Raw genomic sequence first — 17,689 nt, 5'->3', positions numbered from 1 at the left:
ACCTGGGGAGAGTCGTGTCCTGACACATATACTGCAGCACTAAGTGACATTTCCGGATTCGTGTTCTCATTTCCAGCCATGCTGGTTGGTCCATTCTACAGACAGAAAGCTTTTCCCCGCATCACCAGTCTTTGTTTTCCAGGGTCCACTTTGAAAATATTTCTTATAAAAAAATAAAGACCACTTTTTATATGGTAATGTGCAACTGTAAACAATCAGTGACAATATTACACATTTTTGTCAAATTACAGTGTAATGTCATAGATTTCTGCAACATGCCCCCTCTTTAATTTGTAAACGAAAAAAAAAAAATAATTAAATAAAAATTGAAGAGCCTTGGGTGCTACTTACAGAGAATATAATATACCAACAGTTTGTCTGGGGACTTGTAAAGATGAATAAGTCCTCGACTGATACAATGTAGATAAATGTACTTAACATACTGGACTTATCATGTTTTTGAGAATCTTGGATGTTTATTATGGTAATTACAACTTGATCATTGAAAGCTAGACTTCCTAACCTATATAGTAAACTTACCATTCTGTACTGTTTACCCTCGTCATTGTTAGCTTTCTCTGCACTGGTGTCCCCTACATTATATCCTCCCCTGTTATTATTCTATAAAAGTAAAAATATCATTTAATGTAGGTAAACATGATTAATTAAACCATATCCCTCAAGAAGATGAAACTGTATACCTTTAATGGTCAATAAAACAAAGATATATCCCATTTAATGGTCAATAAAACAAAGATATATCCCATGCTCCATTTTGAAATTGTGAAGAGATGGGATAGGGCAGACATTACTATGGTAACATTAACATTCCAAAGTATACGTAATTAGCTAGTTTTTAAACTTGATGAATAGATGTATCTGTGTTATGTAAATTTTCAAATAATTATTAGAAGTATTACGGTAGACTAGTCTATGGTTAATAAAACCGAATTCAAAACCATGGGGCTGATAACAAGGATTTGACCCATAAATGCCCTGCCTATATAAGTGCCCCTCGCCGTTTTTGATGCCTTATTGTCACTTGCGTCATTTAAACACAAATTGAAACTATGAAAACTGTGTAGGTTTCTCTAATTGATTTCTTTTGTAAATTGATAAATGGTTCACTGTGTCTATAATAATTTTGGGAAATAATTATAAGTCCAAATTTGGTCCTATTAAGGACTCCTTTCATTTTCAATTTTCCTATTGCAACTGCACTGGGCACTTATTGGGGTGAAAATGGTATGGTATATCAGATACATATGTACAGTATTTATATCAGTATGCTGTTTGCATTCGGAATAAATTGAATTGATGAATTAAACAATAGTTTTATGTCCTGTTATTGAAAATTACATAGATTAACTCATACCTGAAATTCCATAATGGACTGGTCTAGTCTTTGATTTAGAAGAGTCTAAATGTGTCTTCATAATATCGATCAGGGGTGAACGAGTTAATATCTATATTGTATTACCTACCTGTGAATCAAACACACGATTGGCATTGGCCCTGGTTGCTGAGGTTTCAGCAAGTCTGTTATTTGAGCCCCTTGGAATGTGTAAGTATATGTCTCCTTGTACATAGACAATAACCACCAGCAACAGCAGGGCTAGGCTCTGACATACCACTTTCATTATACCTGTAATATAATTTACAAGTTTATCATTGACAGCAATGCAGGGATCAACCACTGTAATGAAATCTAAAAGATGCTTCACCACCAACAGAGCATAAACAACATTTGATCATCATTTGAACAATATAATTGGTGTTTAATCATGTATATACACACTGCCCTTTAAAAGTTCTGTTACATATGTTAAAATCTGCTGGCAATTTATCTATGTGAAAACCCTTGAAAAAACATCTAATGAGTTAGAGAAGATAAATAAGTTGATAAACAATATATACTGATGTATGTATTAACAATATTTACATATATCTGTAATTTGTCTATATATGTAAAAGTTCAAGTGTAACAAGGGCAGTGTATATGTCTAATTTACACAAAAAATATTATAAAGAGTTTGTTTTGTTTTGGTGCATGTGCAATCAGTACATACTTCATAGTGTCATGGAAATATTTTGGAACGCTATTTATAATTTTCAATATTTTTAACTTGAGTAACATAAGAAGCTCAAACTTTTCAAAGCATGGGGATAATAATGATATAAAATATTTAACTTTTGTAACTGAAGAAAAATACTAATTCGTCTGACAGATGAAAAAAAAACCATTCGTTAGCGGTGGAGCATCTTTGTTTTGTTGATAAGTATATCTTATTTTCACCATTTGTATATGTATATGTTTAATTACCAACCAAATAATGTGAGCGAATATTTTTTATGTAAGGGAGATAACTTTCAAATCGTCGTCTTTCTTATTTACCTTGTCCTAATCATATAAAATGTTGACTTTGGAATGCGTAACAAACAACTTTAGAAATCACATTAAAATAACAGGTGATATATATCAAGCTATCTTCCAACTGATTTTCTTATATGCGTATGTATATGAGTGCACCTGAGTGAAAATCTCCTTGAGACCTTGGTGACTACATGTTTTTGTGTGCATGATTAATGTTTAAAAATAATTATTTAAACATAAAAAAATTCCAGAATATTTAATTAATGACGACACTATATAAAATGGGGGTGGTGATGTTAATAACAGCAGTGTAAGTCAAGTGTTTAATATGTACCATATGAAATTACCAAAAAAAAATGTACTTAGAATTACAAATAACAAATTACAAGCCAAACGATAACGTTAATCTGTCACCATGATGATTTCTAGTAAAAGCGAACTATCTTGAAACATATATTGGAGAATTTCGCTAATAATATATTGCAAAATTGCAAAATATTCGATTTTATTTTTAGAATTTCCCAAATATTTTATTCAAATAACCGGAGGTCATCTAAAAGTCTATTCAAATACACGGAGTTGAAAAACAAAGATAAAGAAGGAAAAAATCGGGACCGCAGAATTTTATGCAAATAACCGAAATATTCAAATAACCGTTATTCGAATATGTGGAGTCCTCTGTACATACAATGTACTTCCTGTGAAGGCCAGGTTTACATGTTACATAGATTATTCTGACAACACACTACATACACTAAACTGGACAGTTGATTGAAATGTGATAATATTTCAAGAATTGTCCAGTGTTCTTGAAGAATAGAAACCGTTTTTTTCACGACACTACTGTGACAGTGAGAGAGTGCCTGAGTGTTTTTGGCCGTGTTCTCTTAATTTAATGCAGCGGTAAAGGTACCAAGGGACTCTGTGCATGCTACTTTTTCTGGAAGATGGTTCCACTGCATAATTCTCTTTACAAAGAAAGAATGTCTATATTGATTTGTTGTACTGTCTGATATTTGGAGGCTTTTGGAGTTATTACACACTTGGTTACTTTTTTGATGATGTTTGCTTGTGACACAGTTGCTGAATGTCTTTGTTTTAATTTGGCATTAACGTTTTGGTCTTCTTTTTGTTAAATAGCCTTAAGCTTGTGGTGGTAATGTTTGCACCAACCCCTCAACCACTTCATATAACAGTATTCAATGGAGGCTGTCTCTGCATTTGTCTAAAGACTCCAGCTGAAGTTCTTTTCTCATTCTTGTGATGGTATAGCTGCCTCTCTTTTTTTGTAATTTTTCTTCATAAATCGTATGCCACTGTTTTTTTTTACGATCCAGTTTGTCGATATCACCTTGTTGATGTGGATTCCAGATTTTTGCTTCATATTCTAGGATGGATCGAACTAAGGTGATATAGCTATAGGCTGTTCTTCTGCATAGTTACGGACCATTTCTTAGGTTTCATCCCAGAAAGCCGAGTGTTGTGTGGCTTTCCTGCAGACTCCGTTGATGTGTAGCCTCCATTTCAGGTCATTAGATATCTGGAGTCCTAAGTATGGATTGTCCTTTACCTCCTGTAGTATATTTTGTGTTTGTTTAGCTCATAAAATCTTTGGGAGCGCTTGTTTATGCTCAGGATGTAACATTTTTTTTTGCATTGTAATCTCATACCCCAGTTATTTGCCTATGTTTCAAGATTGCTTAGGTCTGCTTGGAGTTCTCCATTTTGATGGTTCTATAGAGCAGACAGTTATCGGCAAATAAACGTAGTGATGATATTATGCTGTATGGTATGGTTTATCGTAAATGTGGCATAAGAACATAATCGGGCAGAGGACAGTGCCTTGAGGACCCATGAATCGACTGGTATTTCCTCTTAGGTTATTCCTTCGATGTTTGTTTTCATTTTTCTGGTGGTGAGGAAGTTTTTTAGTCACAGATAAATGTTACGCTGTATGTCATACTGGTGTAGTTTATGTAATGATGGTCTTTGTCAGAATGGAGTGGAGGAAGGGTACCCCATACTTCCTTATGAGAAGTGGGCTACTTCATACCCCCATATGAGAATTCGAAGTGGGCTCTCGTCCCCCTCTCATGCTCTCCCCTCCTGTCTCGGCCTTCAACCTAAAACCGCTGGCCTGTGGCCACCATAGGGGCCTTTGGTCCACCCTTTCAACTTTTTCTGGATCCGCCCCTATCGATAAACATCTCCTGAAGTCAGCAGCGCTAGTGGTAGCACCGGGAGAGAAGTGTAGCTTAGTGCAGTGTGATCACCCTGGGTCGCCAATAATGAATATGTGTGTTGATTTAGAAATAATATCCATATAATCATATATTCAATAACGATTAAAAATTCAGTCATAATTATGAGCTCTAAGCTTCAGAACTAACTTACCTCCCTTGATTTTATTTATTTTGTTGTAAGTTATCTTGATTATACAGTCAAAAAATTCAAAATCAATCTCTTTGCATATTTTATATATAAAATGTATTCAATTCTACATTTAACATGATATATATTGACAAATTGGTACAATATAAAATCAATTATACTAAAAATTGTTTTAATAAAATTAACAAAATACCAATGTAAACACTTTAAGTATTTTAAGAACAACATATTATCGTCTTTATCAATTTTAACGAATAATGCAAATATTCACTGTTATTTGGAACTGTAGTGTTATCATAACACTTCGTAATTTAAAATCTAATAATAAGAATGGAACTCTTTCATGTGTGGATATGAAGGATAGGTATACATGTGTATTATTATTTTAATTACATATACAGTAAATAAAGCTGTGAAAATTCGCTTATCATGACATCATGTCAGATATCTATTCCATCACTGTGATTGATGCTGCATTGTTCCGGTACAGTACTAGTGGCGATCGCATTTTACCTGTCTGTATTTATATGACACAACTTACCTGTGTTGTAGACGACGTGCACACATTTGATGGCAATAAAAATCTTGTACATTATAGCCTATTAGTTCCCATTCACTTACCTTCTTTATGATAGTATCTGTTAGATCCCTATAAGATGAACTTCTGTATCACAAATGACCACTACTGACGACGTTTCAAATCCTCACATAAACGTCTTAAATATTAATCATCAACTTCCTCCTCCTGTATCTGCAGTCAACATCGCCTATCAACAGCATGAAGTGAAACTAGTGTGTTTATTGTATTACTACGCTGAATATGTTAATATTCGTTATTCTCTCGAGGAATAAAAAGTTGATTGTTGTCAAAAAGTAGATATAAAACATGCAAATCTATGCGGCAACAATAAGAAAACATTGAAAAAGCTGTACACAGCTAATATAATGTTAGTTACAGTTAGAACTATATTCTATCTCGGATTGATATAACAGGTATCTGATTTGCGGTGATGAGGCTAAGGGTCATGTGTGAAATGAGTCAACTCCCCAGTGACGTACATACAATGCATGAGAGCATTCAAATTGTTGTCTACTTATGTAGAAAATAATCATTGTCTCTTGTCATGCGCGTTAAAGTTGATAGTTCGTCACTTGATAACTGTATGTATACATTCATTGTTATAAACACGGTGTATAGATTTAGAGCTCGTCAAATGTATGATGTACAAGTACATGAAAATACTATATTTACGTATACATTTGTACGTAACATTGCATGTGATAATTAAATAACCTGAGTTTGAAATTGTCTTTTTTTCGTGGAATAAAAACATATATATCCATATAATGCACTTCTTTATAATGCAATAAATTGTATGTGCCCTGGCTTTTTTCTGTTTTATACATACATAAATTGTTTATAGTTATATCATATGTATCATGTAAATTGTATATATATATAATACTAAAGTACATTACATGTACATGTATCTACAACATTTGTATACAAAAGGAAAATTAGAGAGTATTCTACATATATGTACGTACATTTGTACATGTACACTAGCCAGACTATATCAAATTACAAATTAAAAAAAAAAAAAAAAAAAAAAAAAAAAAAAAAAAACTACACAAAACAGCTGCATTAAAATCATACAGCCCGGACACGTTAAATTACATCTAAAAATGTATTATGTATACTGCAGGTAAAAAGTTATACATTGTGCCGAAAAGTTTCAGTTCAAATCAAAATAATGTACAAGATTTTTATTGCCATATATTGCATACAAATTTACATATGCATCTATACAATGTAACAAAATAAATTAATTTAACTGTGTATGTTAAAATGGAGTCTTAAAAACGTTAATTGCATGTTCTGCGACTCTAACTAATTTTATAGCACGATAAATCATCATTTGGGTATGTCGCACGTTATAATATACATATACTGTTGAATTTTACTATATTTAAAAATATTTTTACATTTAAAATTGAGTAGGAAAACTATTTATATAACAAAGCTAAAATTGGATAAAACTACACAACTGGTTTATTTGATTGCACTGGCCATGTGACGTTACTATGAAAATATACACATTCGCCTTAAAAACAGCACATTTACCATTACAAAGACACACTCCATTAAAATATATACATACAGGACCATATTGTAAATTAGACTTGTCTAAATATGTAACCGTGGTAAGATAAAGATTATATTAATAGTATTGTTATTTATTTACGTTTAAAACATACACACTTCATTAAAATACACACATTTACTATTAAAACATACACATTTACTATTAAAACATACACATTTACTATTAAAACATACACATTTACTATTAAAACATACACACTTCATTAAAATACACACATTTACTATTAAAACATACACATTTACTATTAAAACATACACATTTACTATTAAAACATACACATTTACTATTAAAACATACACATTTACTATTAAAACATACACATTTTCTATTAAAACATACACATTTACTATTAAAACATACACATTTACTATTAAAACATACACCTCCATTAAAATACACACATTTACTGTTTTAAACATACACACTCCATTAAAATACACACATTTACTATTAAAACATACACATTTACTATTAAAACATACACTCCATTAAAATACACACATTTACTATTAAAACATACACACTCATTAAAATACACATTTACTATAAACACATACACTCCATTAAAATACACACACTACAATTAAAACATACACATTACTATTAAACATACACACTTATCAAATAAACATATCCATTAAAACATACACACATTTACTACAAAAACATACATAAAATAACTACCAAAATACATTTACTTTAAATAAACTTTACCTTAAACATAACATTTTCTATTTTAAAACATACACATTTACAAAATACCCATTTACCTTTAAATATAGACGTTTACCCTTAAGCATAGACATTTTCGTTTAAACATACACATCTACCATTAAACATTAAAAGATATTACTACATGACAAGATTGGCCACCGGCACTCTAAGTATTTTAATGCTTGATTATACTCCAGTTCGATTAACATACATACAGAAATAACACAATAGTCATCATTCACTATAAATGTACAATGTAATTACTGCATATGTTAAATAAATATCATTGTTATCAAGAAACCGAGCTCTGGTTATCTTTCAAACAATGCACAACATTTATACGAGTATCTTTGACCTATTTTTAGATTGATGTTGTTTGATAATAACATTAGTACTTCCTGAATTTGCATGATGATATATTCTAATTGTTATTTATATAATTATAAACTGATGATGTATCAACAGAAGAGGAGGTCCGTGTGTCCAAACGCAGGTAAGTTACGTACATTACATACATATAATGGTTATATGTAGATAGTTCATAGAGTAGAATGGTTACCAGTTATGTTGTGAATATTCACTAGTAAAGATGAAGCGATCGTGATATTTCTATCATTATCTATGACCGTTGAGACACACATTATACCAAAAACTTTTAAATGTTATGTTTCCGTAAACTATGAGAAAGGTATGAAAGGATCGATAAATGGATTCTATGAGCAGAGAGAAATGGCCACAAAAGAAATGAAATTATTAAAAGAAAAAAAAAAGAAAAAAAAAACAAAGGAGAGATGAATATACATTTCATGCAAGTACGTCCTAATCTCAAGAAATAAAATGCCTAGCAAAGAAGAAAGCTATATTGTTGTGTGGCCAATCATAAGCTGATATTTTCATTTACAGACATTTTATCTCCAATCATATATAACTGTATTTGTTTATTAGATGTCTGTAATTCTAACATTCAACTACTAGCCCCTCATCATTTTGATTTAATAGTGACAACCTCCAGTTTTTTTTTCACGTAATAGGAGATACTACACGCGTACGGCTGTTCTTTCTCAGTCATCCAAATCTTAGGAAGTCCGTGTGGCATATCAGGATTAACAGAATACATGAAAACAATAGGAAAGAACATTTCTAAACACTTTATTCTGACACTCATAACATATATAATGTTTATCAGGTAAGATAGCTATATACAATGCACGTAGATGTCATCTATGGTTTTTATCTTGATGACCAAATGTAACAGTTTATTTACATTGACTAGAGTATGTCTGTCACAAACGTTATCTATATATATCTACATAAGATTGCAGCTGGTAGATAAATATTTCGAAAAGGAATACACCGCCAAAATTTTAGAATTACTATCACTGACCTGACGTTAAACTCTATCCATCCAATGGACTACATCTGTATCTCATGTAGTAAAACTGAAGGAAGTTCAACAGAAAAAAAACCTGACCAATCACAGGCCTGCAGAGACTTCTTTTGAAGATTACAGAGAGAGAGCGACACCCAACTTCAAAGTAACCTGTACATCAAAGAATCAAATTATTAGTTGTGTCTTTCGACAACTTCAGTTTTACTATGAGATAGTTCAGGGGTGGATATATAACGTCAGTGATGGTAACCCCTGGAGTATCGAGGATGGCATAAATCATACAGCCACAACATTGTGGAATTTTATGACAGTCGTTGGCACATTGCAAATAAAAGTGACAGTTGTAACAATAAGACTTTGAACGATTACATTTACGTGTAAAGCAACGTAAGAAAGTTGTGAAGTTGACTTAATAAATACACCTCGTCATATAATATCTGTCAAAACACCAATGAACAACTAAAAATAACAATTATTTCTTATATTTACATTTCGACAGGTTTGTTATAACAATACTTTTAACCACAATGAGATATTTGTTATTTATTTGACGCTATATGCATGGTTGCCTGGAACAGCCTTGGAATAATTTAACAGCCGATCCAGATTTCGCGGGAAATTGTGTCAATTTCCGGAGTGCAACAAATAAGTTCTACAATGACGTTGTCTTTATCCGGTGACTACGCGATATTTAAAACATTTGCATGTTCCGATTATATATTTTTTTGAAGTTTGGATCTTGAGGAATGACTTCATTTTCAAAATTTGAAATTAGGACATTAAATGTGTGTACTTTACAGATTGACCGAACAGTACCTTGATTTCATTCACCGTCAATGTATAAATACGCGTCAAAAGGGAGTGGGACGACTGGGTCGCCCCTTGCCAGTATAATGTGACCGGGTGGGGTGTGCTGCTCGGTGTCTTCGGCGGCATGCTTCAGTGATATAGCGCTATAGAAGGACAATATTTCCACTATACAAGAAGACACAACACGAATATACCGCAGTCTCCCAAAACACATCTGCGCTTCACACACGCATCACACTGCATACATGGGAGGCCGTCCTTACATGACCCTGGCTGTAAATGGAAACAACGTTGAATTGCTTATGCTCACAGGCGTTTGATTCTATACCTATACAAACACCTCTATACCTTACTGTCTATGGCACGAGTCGACCCAGTCTTACATATTAGAATAAAAAGAAAATGTGCTTACATATGCTTATACAACTATATATCGATGCACAATATGACACGTTATACCAGCATCCACCTTCGGCAACAAAATTATTTGCAGACGAAATGATCAAGAATGTAACTTTTATGATAATTTTCCAGATCGATGAGTGATAAGCTAAGTGTCATCTTAAGTAATAGTTAAATAGATAAGTGAGCGTTCATGTATACTTTTAAACTCTTGTTTTGATCTTTTCTTCTAGAGTGACGGCTTGTGAAACGGTACAAATCCGCCTCAACGACCACTTCTATGTAGAGATCACCTGCTTAAAAACGCCTTCTTAGTGTACCTCATGATCAGTTTCAACACAATTTGACCTGGATATGAAGACCATATCTGCTTTGTACATTGGGTGGTCTTTATAAATAGTTTAACTTTGACTATATTTTCAACAAAAAGAAAACAAGCTATACCAGCATAGTTGGCGTTGCTATACATGTAAATGTGAATAATAAACACAGACAGAAAAGTAATGTGGAACGAAGAAGATAAAACACAGCCATTGATGTGATATGCAGAGAGAGAAAAAACTTGATGTAATGTTATTGTCAGGAGCAATGGGTTGAAACTGCTATAAGGTCTATTGACCATGGTATTGTGCTACCATTAAAACAAGCAAACATCGATGGATCATGATATATGCAACCCCGGGGACGTTACAGATAGAACTGAAATTGGCGTGGATTACTATAACTACATCTGCAAATCATACAGCAACAAAATATCAGATTCATCTGTAAGAGCAGAAACACCAACACGGACGATGGATGTCTCTTCTGGAGAAAGTCATGATGAGGGAAAATGTCAACAGCCACGGACAGCGGATTCTGCAGAGCGCGTCTTATGTACCAGTAAAAGTGGTTTGGACGAATCAGGTGACTACATACAAATGGGTCAGGCAGAACCAATAATGGGTCCAGGGATGGTTGGTTTGGATACGAAAAAAGAGGAACAGCTTTCGGGATCAGGGGGTCACGTCATTAGTGACTACCATGCTGACTCTGATGATTCCATCCAAACAGATTCTCATGGCTATTTTATTCCAAGAGTTTCCACAGAGACACCCACTATTTTTATGGGGCACGAGAATAAATATGAAAACGAAATTAGGGACTTCTTGACAGAGAAAGTAATTGCTCTAAAACGCAGTAAGTTAGAGTTACTTAGAACGTATCAAAAACAGTTTGCATTGTTTCTTCGAGAGGAATACATGGATTTAGATGTTTGTCTTCATGAAATTTCGGATTCAGCCCTGGTGTTAAAAGGGCACAAGGAACATATAGAAAAAGAAGATTTTATTGAAAAGTTTCTTACAAAATGTATGAGCATGGTATCAAAATCAATGAAACAGTTAGAAATACAGCTACTTTTGAACACATCTGTCCAGAAATACGTCAATGAGAAGCTAACCGATTTGCATCTTGACTGTTTCTGGGCTTGTGGTGAGGATGGCGTTACGATTGATGTATTCTCCCAATGGAAGACCGTTGCATTGGATGGAGCTATTATGATTTCGCAATGCTTGTGCAAATGGAGCATTACGGTGAATGATCAGATAAATGCCGATGCCACAAAAGAGGTAATTTGTGACGACTTGGAAATGCAATACAAAGACATGTTCGTGTGGCAACAGTTGAAATCCAGTGGAAGCGACACGGAAGGAGAAATATTCCAGTTTAATTTTGTTTCTTTAGATTCCATAATGCCGAAGATAAAATCAAGTATAAAAAGTGTTCTCTGTGTTGGTTCGAGCCGTCCACATAGAGCTGAAATGATATGCTACCCTGCCGAATCGATAGGGAGAGACATATTTATAGGACTGGCACAGCGATTCAAAAGGTAAAACATAATTGGTGACCATACTCGGAACTTATACGCTTATTTTTACAATTACAGATTCATTAAAATTGATATTTGCATAATAAAACCAACAAAATGACATTTATATTCATTTGGTATCAGTGGATGTTTTATCTCTTTCAGATTAATGCATTTAATACAGTCGAGACTGTCTGAGCGACCCCCTGTATGTAGCAACTCCATGTCTTATGTCACAGGGGGCCAACTCAATGAAAATGGATATTGTCATACATTTTTTTGTATTTGGTGGATGGGCTGATTAGTATATATGACAGTCATGTAATTTTTTTTCCAAAAATACCAGATTTGAAAAATTGTAAAACAGAGATCTCTGTTTTATAGTAAATATCCCGATTTTTTTAATAATTTTTCAAATCTGGTATTTTTGGAAAAAAAAAATCACATGACTGACATATATACTCATCAGTCCATCCACAAAATACAAAAATGAATGACAACATTCATTTTCATTGAGTTGGCCCCCTGTGGTCTTATGTGACCTTACTTGAGACCCCCAACGTATTTTGCTATATAATGGGTCTGTTTTCAGCGACTCCCTGTCTTACGTGACTAGCGACCATGTTTTTACAACCCACACATTATCAAAAAGTCTGTTTTGAGCGACGTTTCATTCGCCTGAGGCCTTAATTATGATCAATAAAGAGGTGTGAACATCGAACTAGGCCTAAATATTGACTGTTGACTACGATAAGAGTACATTACTGTGTAACCAGTTTTGACGGACCATGAAAGATCGTTTTTTCCCACAAAATTTGGCATAAAACTATTAGAGGCCTCATATCATTCAAGATATTTCTCCATACTAAACAATGGTAAACATTGACAATTAAAAACGGAACACGTTAAATGAATCGGCATGTTTTATTTTGCCTACCGTATCATAATATGGCTTGCCAAGGGTGACTCTCTTCTTGATTTTTTACATGGCATTTACGACCAAACATAATTTCGTTCTTTGATAAGAGTAAACAGTCATTATAACTGCCATCCCAAGGTCAGAAACCCTATATTTTCTTCAAACGTTACTCATAAGTCTTGTAAAAACAAATGCATACGACTTGGGCTTCTGTAATGGCCGCCATTTGGTAGCAGTGTACAGTACATTTGTAAAATTCAGCAAAATAAAGTCCGGGTTTAAAATGTTACCTCTATGCTTACTGTACAGTAGTAATGGTTTTTTTTTTTAAATTCACACAACATCTGCAATTGTTTTGCAATGGTTATTTTCTGACAAGTGTGATGTTTGTGTTGTTTTTTTCAAGCCTGAAAAACCATGACACTCATTTTTTTTAATTGAAAAAAAATGAGATTTTTAACCAAAAATTACACCCCCTCCAGATTGAATTTTTTTCTTGAACAAAGTTTAAAATCAAACATCAATATATGTCTGCTTGTAATTTATTACTAGATCTAAATGATCTTAATTTTAAAAAAATCATTTTTTGTTTTAATTTTTTTATTATCATTTTTGATTTATTTTAAAAAATCAAGTAATTGATATATTTATAATGAAGAATAAATTTACAGACATTTAAAGACAAATTTTTGTAAAGTGATGTTGCGGATGAACTTGTACTGTCATAAGTGATTCCCTGTCTTATGTAACTTTTTTGTAATGGTCCCTTGGAAAGTCGCATAAGACAGTCTCGACTGTGATATGCAACTTGGATACTTTACTTCAAAACACACTTCTATTTTCACATTCGTTAGCAATATGTAAGTCGCAATTATTTTAAAAACAAATTTTGCATTTCATTTCTGCGTTTATCAATGCATTGTTCCTTTGTCTCTACGTGTAATTAATTAATTTTCCTTCCTCAGCACAGTGACTATCAAAGAAGGATTTATCTCCAAATCTCGCCCAACATTGGCCGACCGGTACTGTTATCTTCTTAGAGATGACAAACGAATCCTGCTCCAACAGGGATCCATATCTGACTCCGACTCCGACGTGATCCTTTGTCCAGTTGATAACATGCACACTGCCTTGGGAGCAGGCGAATTGATTTTCGAGAAAAGTAAGTTTGGCAGAACGTAAAGCTGATAATGCAAATTGCAAAACTCGATTGAAATTAAAATTCAAACAAGCATTTATATACTTCAAGTAAACGGCCATGTTCTCTTTGTCAAGTTATAAATGTATACATAGTCGTAATTTGACGGAAATAAAAGAATATGCCCATATGATCATATTTACACTTTCCGTATGAACAATAAATTCATAATTATATCAAAATTATATAATGATAAGATTTCCGCATTGAAAAATCTGTAAATTCATCAGTAAACATAATCCGCAAAAACAAAGCGTGGCACCTGATCCAAGACTTTCTAAATCCGTGTCTTATTCTTATAACATAACACGCAAAGGAAAACAGTATATTTGCGTACATACATTTTTTCATCAGTCGACTTTAGACTTTGTTCTGCAGCAAAACTTTAGATATGTTTTTATAACGCACATGCAACACAAGATGATTACGGCTTGTGCCAACATGAAAGACAGCAATACATCGATAAGGTAATATTCAATCACTGATATTTCAGTAGCTGGAGTTTGGAGATATTCTCCGCCATGCTGTACCACGTGATCTATCCAGAAAGCCGCACGTCCACTCGGGGTATCCTGTTGACTATGGAAAATCTTCGAAGCTTTTCTGATATTGTCCTTATACTTCGAATCATTCAGAATACATTTTATAGCATTTGATAACTCCGACTCTGTAAATGAACAAAAATCATACGAAATACCAAATCCTTTGGAAGCCATTTTACGACAGTTATAGAATCCGTCTAACATGAAGGGCAGTCCTATCATTGGTACACCATGATATAACGCTTCGTATAGACCAGTATTCCCACAGTGGGTGATGAAAGCCTTGATATTGACATGAGCTAATAGATCATTCTGCGGGAGCCACGGCATCACCAGGATATTTTCATCAAGTTTCGTCTCGTTTCCGTATTTTAGAACAAAATTTACGTTTTTAGTCTTTTTTAAAATACCAATAAGTTTCCCCATTCGAGCTGAAGGAAGGCGGTTGGCGATACTTCCAAATGAAACCACAATTACTCCGTTGTTTGCAGAATTCATGTAGACATTCAAATTTGATGGCAGATCCGTTGGTTTTCCAGTACCTAAGCCACCAACAAACGCCATATTTGGCATCGATGGTTTTGGGAAATCTAGCACATGTTCTAGGTCAATAAGATGATATGATGTACGTCTGTGCAGAACATCTAATGACACAAACCGCTTTTCTGGAGCGTACTTCTGAACCAAATCGTCATCAAAAAACGGCTGAGATGAAAAGATTGTCCAAACCGAAAACAAAGTGTTAGCTATCCTTTGCTGAAACGACATTTCGTCAAGAAATCCGAGTAATTTAAAAGCAGAATGCACAGAAGGCATAAAAGGAATTCGTGCTCTCCCAGGATTGTAGGCGGCTCCGATTTGTATGTATGGGATCCCTAACTTGTATGCCAAAACCGTAAAACAGTCTGAAATAACCCCGTTATCAATTAGTGCCAAATCGAAGTTTTCTTGGTCTAGTTTTGTTAACAAAGAGTCGTCGTTGAGAAGACTTTGACACATGTGATTGGCGGCAGCTTTTATTGCGGAAACTGGAGAAGGAAGTACTTGATTACAGGCGTCGTCAATGAAATCCTTTAAAAATAAGTCTATTGTGATGTTAACAATAGAATCGGGTACTATCACGAAAATGTTCCGGTCTTCTTTAATTTGCTCTCCCAATTCGTTGTTTAAAATGAATGTTGACCGATGTCCATATTTATTTGAAAGCGACGTGGCTGTATTGACCATGGGCTTGACGTGACTCCAAGACGGCATCGCAAGAACTAAGATGTTTCCGGCTTTCACTGGACTCAACAACAAGGCAGCTACCATCGCTATAAACAGATGTAAACAACGGTGTTCCATAGTAATGGTTATCTGAAATATATACAATTATGTAAAATATTACTACTTTCACGTTGACAAAGTCTGTCGGCATAAAATTGTTTATAAAAACAGCGATCATTCGGCTAGGAATAATTTTAAAATTTATAAATTTAAATTTAAATTTATAATTTAATAATTTTTAAACTAAATCATTCTCTCAAAAAATTGCTGAGTGACTTTGCGACCCGAATTTTGGTCCTTTTTGTACTGCACATTTTGCTGGATCTATTTTCATTTTGCGTAATGAAAAGATATTCAGTACAAGATTTATTTAAAGGGACATGAACCTTAAATAATTTGTTCTGTATGCTTAGATATGGTTTTCAGATGTTTATTGAATATTTTATTACAATGATTGGTTATGTAAAACGACAGGAAAACGTGGGGAATACCTACATCAAAAATGATAAAAATAGACCGTCATATTCTATTTTTGGAACACAAAACGAAAGCTGGCCGAAAGCGAGGTTATAAGGAACAACAAACTTGCTGACATGACAAGGAATATTAGTTTTCCACGTTTTAAGATTATTTTCTAATTTACGATGGTTGACTAATGAAGTTTAAGCCATATTTGTTATAAAACAATTTGTATTAAGCGTAAGAATGGTAAGTCGAAAGTCAAACGAGACTTTTCATTCGACAGGGCACCGCGAAGAGGTTCCTAGCTACTGTTGTAGCGGAAAAGATGTCACCTTCTGACTGACTTTACCGCTACTGCAAGGTCCCTCTATAAAGGTTTGGGAAACCAAATCAGGTACGACCGACCATCGATTATGTCTTGTCATAATATATTCCGTTCAAACACGGCTTTGACACATACCTGGCTGTTACATGTAATAGGGGATGCTATTCTAGCTGTAGACGTCGAGTTTTTAACTTTATCACAATTGTTTAATCAGATAGATGCATTTGAATCCAATGTTGAAAATTTCTCGGCTAAAATCGACCGGCATTTTGTAAACTACCGCCGCGCATGCGCCAACCTCGAGAACATTATTTGAAGGGGTGATGATATTTCCATTATGTCTTGCATGGCCACAAATGTCATGAAACACATGCAATGGATAGACAGACAATTTGATTATAAACATATATAAAAACATGATAAACGGGAATAGAATTTTTTTTCTCTATTTCATTCTTTAAGTTAAAAAAAGAAAGATTTAAATTTAACAAAGTTAAAAAAATCATAGTTTTTTGAAAAATTGTTCAATTCATGATCAGCGTCGTTTGCATTTTTAAAGTTTTATTTTTATTTTTTTTTTATTTTTAGAATGATTAATTATAATCTTTTATGTCAAACTTGTTGAATTTATTTTTATTAGGAAAGTGCATTCATGTGTTTCTATATTTTTTAAAACTCAACTGCAGAATTTTTCTGTTGTTTGTTTACATGTACATGTACATGTGTCTTACAACATTTAACATAATAAACCAAGCTAATTATAAAGTTTAAACTTGACCTGAATTGTATGTGATTTTCTTGGATGTCAAATTAAATTCTGATAGATGAAGATGATTGGAAATGAAATCTATTATTGATGTTTTCATCAACACACATTAA

At 33.5% G+C, this 17,689-nt stretch overlaps 2 protein-coding genes across 2 annotated transcripts; both read right to left on the bottom strand.

The window, feature by feature from the left end:
* Positions 1-48: 48 nt before the first annotated feature.
* On the bottom strand, positions 49-5,565 carry LOC138335985 (protein DD3-3-like). Its single transcript, XM_069285222.1, has 4 exons — positions 5,387-5,565; positions 1,485-1,645; positions 541-621; positions 49-162 (listed from the first exon to the last, which is right to left on the bottom strand). Exons 2-4 carry the CDS (start codon positions 1,638-1,640, stop codon positions 67-69), a joined length of 333 nt encoding a protein of 110 aa, XP_069141323.1. The 5' UTR covers positions 1,641-1,645; positions 5,387-5,565; the 3' UTR covers positions 49-66.
* Positions 5,566-13,035: 7,470 nt separating this feature from the next.
* LOC138336745 (UDP-glucuronosyltransferase 2B31-like) lies at positions 13,036-17,082 on the bottom strand. The gene is made up of 2 exons (XM_069286295.1): positions 16,946-17,082; positions 13,036-16,113 (listed from the first exon to the last, which is right to left on the bottom strand). The coding sequence occupies exon 2, from the start codon at positions 16,099-16,101 to the stop codon at positions 14,566-14,568; it is 1,536 nt and encodes a 511-aa protein (XP_069142396.1). The 5' UTR covers positions 16,102-16,113; positions 16,946-17,082; the 3' UTR covers positions 13,036-14,565.
* Positions 17,083-17,689: the final 607 nt, after the last annotated feature.

Source organism: Argopecten irradians, chromosome 12, assembly GCF_041381155.1.
Source record: "Argopecten irradians isolate NY chromosome 12, Ai_NY, whole genome shotgun sequence".
Lineage (NCBI taxonomy): Eukaryota > Metazoa > Mollusca > Bivalvia > Pectinida > Pectinidae > Argopecten > Argopecten irradians.
The sequence above is the reverse complement of the archived record's forward strand: the minus strand, read 5'-3'. Positions and strand labels throughout refer to the sequence as shown.

Coding starts and splice junctions, on each gene's coding strand:
- LOC138335985 (XM_069285222.1), bottom strand. CDS start 1,640: ATGAAAGTGGTATGTCAGAGCCTAGCCCTGCTGTTGCTGGTGGTTATT. Junction 622..1,484: donor ATCGTGTGTTTGATTCACAG/GTAGGTAATACA, acceptor TTACTTTTATAG/AATAATAACAGGGGAGGATA. Junction 163..540: donor AGGGTAAACAGTACAGAATG/GTAAGTTTACTA, acceptor TTTTTTTATAAG/AAATATTTTCAAAGTGGACC.
- LOC138336745 (XM_069286295.1), bottom strand. CDS start 16,101: ATGGAACACCGTTGTTTACATCTGTTTATAGCGATGGTAGCTGCCTTG.